This window comes from Thermobia domestica, chromosome 6, assembly GCF_964235325.1.
Source record: "Thermobia domestica chromosome 6, izTheDome1.hap1.1, whole genome shotgun sequence".
In the NCBI taxonomy this organism is placed as follows: Eukaryota; Metazoa; Arthropoda; class Insecta; order Zygentoma; family Lepismatidae; genus Thermobia; species Thermobia domestica.
Window position 1 is genome coordinate 24172108 of NC_137459.1, and position 2796 is coordinate 24174903.

The 2796-nt window shown below is 39.6% G+C and overlaps 1 protein-coding gene across 1 annotated transcript; it reads left to right on the forward strand.

Moving 5' to 3' along the window:
• Positions 1–928: 928 nt before the first annotated feature.
• LOC145687141 (histone-lysine N-methyltransferase SETMAR-like) lies at positions 929–1588 on the forward strand. The gene has a single exon (XM_081760601.1). It carries the CDS (start codon positions 929–931, stop codon positions 1586–1588), a length of 660 nt encoding a protein of 219 aa, XP_081616727.1.
• The last annotated feature ends 1208 nt before the right edge of the window (positions 1589–2796 follow it).

Sequence of the window (2796 nt, forward strand, 5' to 3'; positions counted from 1 at the left end):
TACTAACAAAGCATGAACACCATATTAAAGTCCGTCATATTGAATTTGGGTTGTTTTAAAGACGAACATGGTTTGTAATAATCAAAGAACACTAATATTTGGCTACAAATCCTCATCTGCAATCAGTTGTCAAATTCTTAGCTGTCGAAGTTAGAAAAGCTATATTTCAAAGATAATCAAAGACGACACTAAGACAGCCAAAGATATCGCAACAGTACCCTAAGTAACAACGGGGAACCGCAGTTCTCCAGATATTTGTAAGAACTTTAATTTGTCTAATTTGTTATATCGTACCAGCAGTAATTACCTTGACCCTTCTCCCCTGTCGTCTCAAAAGCAATATTGTACCTATCTGGGGTCTTTTATGACCCGAAATCAAAGTATTATATTTCTTGCAGGACATTTGCCTAAGCTTGGCGGAAAGAGTGTCATAATTGCGTACCCCATTCCTACGTGTAAGAAAATTTGAATCACTCTCGTTATTGGAATTTATAGGGCTACTGTCTACACCTATTTCGTCCGGTAAATTTATTTCAATATCGGTGTTGTCACTATTATATCAGTCCTAATAGCACTAGTGCTATTATCGTCACTCTCACTGTCTTCTACAAGGGCGGTTTCATAAGTCCGTGCAAAGTCCGAGAGAGGGCAAGACTGATGCGTACTATACCGAGGTGATTGTCAGTTAGTAACATCTCCTGGAAGAACATACACCAAGTGGCAGCCATATCTGTTTAGTGCTCTGTGTTTGGCGTGCGGTTAAAGTGGGTAAGTCGAGTGAGTTTCACAAACATGGATGAATGAGAATTTCGTGTGTTGATCAAATATAATTTTATGAAAGGTACTTCGCCTCAGATAACATCATGGTGAATCTGCACCTTCGATTAGAACAGTGTATAAGTGGTTTCAAAATTTTCGGAGTGGCCATATGAGCACAAGTGACGGTAAACGTTCTGAACTCCCTATCGAGATCACTACACCAAACATCATTGAGAAAATCCATGATATGGTCATGGATGATAGACAAGTGAAGATGCGTGAGATTGCTAGTGCTGTGGGCATCTCTAGTGAGAGGGTACATAATATTTTGCATCAAGACTTGGGCATGAAAAAGCTATCCACACGATGGGTGCCGCGATTGCTCACAGTGGATCAAAAACGAAATCGTGTGAGGTGTTCCCAGGACGGTTTGCAGCTGTTTCAACGGAATCCACAGGACTTTAGGTGTCGTTTCGTCACTGTGGACGAAACATGGATACACCACTACACACCTGAAACCAAGGCACAGTCCAAACAATGGGTTGCCAGCGGGGAATCTGCACCAAAGAAGGCGAAGACCGTCCCTTCAGCCGGGAAAATGATGGCCACTGTCTTTTGGGATTCTCAATGCATAATCCTCATCGACTATTTAGCAAAGGGGAAAACTACTACAGGTGAATATTATTTATCGTTATTGGACCGTTTAAAAACTAAGCTGGAAGAAAAACGTCCACGATTGGCCCACAAAAAAGTTCTTTTCCATCACGATAATTCCCCAGTGCACTCATCTGTCATTGTAGCCGCAAAATTGATGGAATTAAAATTCTAACTTCTTCCGCACCCCCCTTATTCGCCAGATTTGGCCCCCTCGGATTATTACTTGTTTCCCGATCTGAAGAAGTGGTTGGCGGGACGATTTTCGTCAAACGAGGAGGTGGTTGCAGCAATTAGTGCCTATTTTGCAGAGTTGGACCAATCATATTATTTAGAGGGGATCAACAAACTGGAGCAGCGTTGAACGAAGTGTATCAGCCTCAAAGGAGACTACGTTGAAAAATAAAATAATGTTATCACTGAAAATGCAGTAGTTTTCAGAAGTCTCTTTATGGCTGTAGCCCTGGTCGAAACAAAAACTGATCCACTTTTCCAAAAATTTCAGAACATTGATTTTTTAGAACAACGACTGCAGAAGAATGTCGAATTAGTAGTTGTTGCCAATTGCGAGGCATCTAGTGAATGCACTAATAATCGTTTGTTACAGAGACATCTACTGAATGAATACACAGTTACATTCATATAAGAAGGAAATAATGTATCACGCAGGTACTACATGATACCGCGTAGTACCTATCTGGGGTCTTTACCTCAATCAAAAATTAATATAATGATATCCCCCCCCCCCCAAAAAAATGATATCACAATAATCCATTTTTAAGAGAAAATATGCTAGAGGAATCGAAGAATGTATTTAATGACTTTTGGCGTCAACTAACAATGAAATTATAAACAAATTAAAGCTGACAGTCATAAAAGACTCCAGGTAGGGGAAAAGGGTTAAACATTGCACCAAGACAAAAAAAAAAAATCGTACACAATGAAAAACAAATATATTTCCCTTAACCTTCAACTATATTTAACAGAACAAACAGAAACGAGGATATCCTGTTACGAGATCTGCATGGACACGAAATTTGATTATCATGGAAGTGGTCACACACCGTACTAAGATGTGTATAGGAAAATATTAATATGATTATATGATTGTGCTATTACAGAAGTCGTTATTGCTCTGTAAATTGCAATCAGTCCTTGTTTTCTCCTTTTGAAATTCTAGTTTCCTTCATCTCCAAAATATTTATTTTCTTGCTATTCAGCGATTTCCTGTTACCCAGTTTTTATTGAACCGTAATGCTAGAGCCTCTGTTTCAAGTGTGCCCTGCTGTTGATGTGTTTTCCTACATCTTCCTCGAAAGAGGAGGGACAATTTACTGTGACAGAGGTTCTTCAATGGTAGGATGCGGACAGGGTTCCCACATT

Excerpts from the sequence above, each read along its gene's own strand:
- LOC145687141 (XM_081760601.1), top strand. The coding sequence starts at position 929 with ATGAGCACAAGTGACGGTAAACGTTCTGAACTCCCTATCGAGATCACT.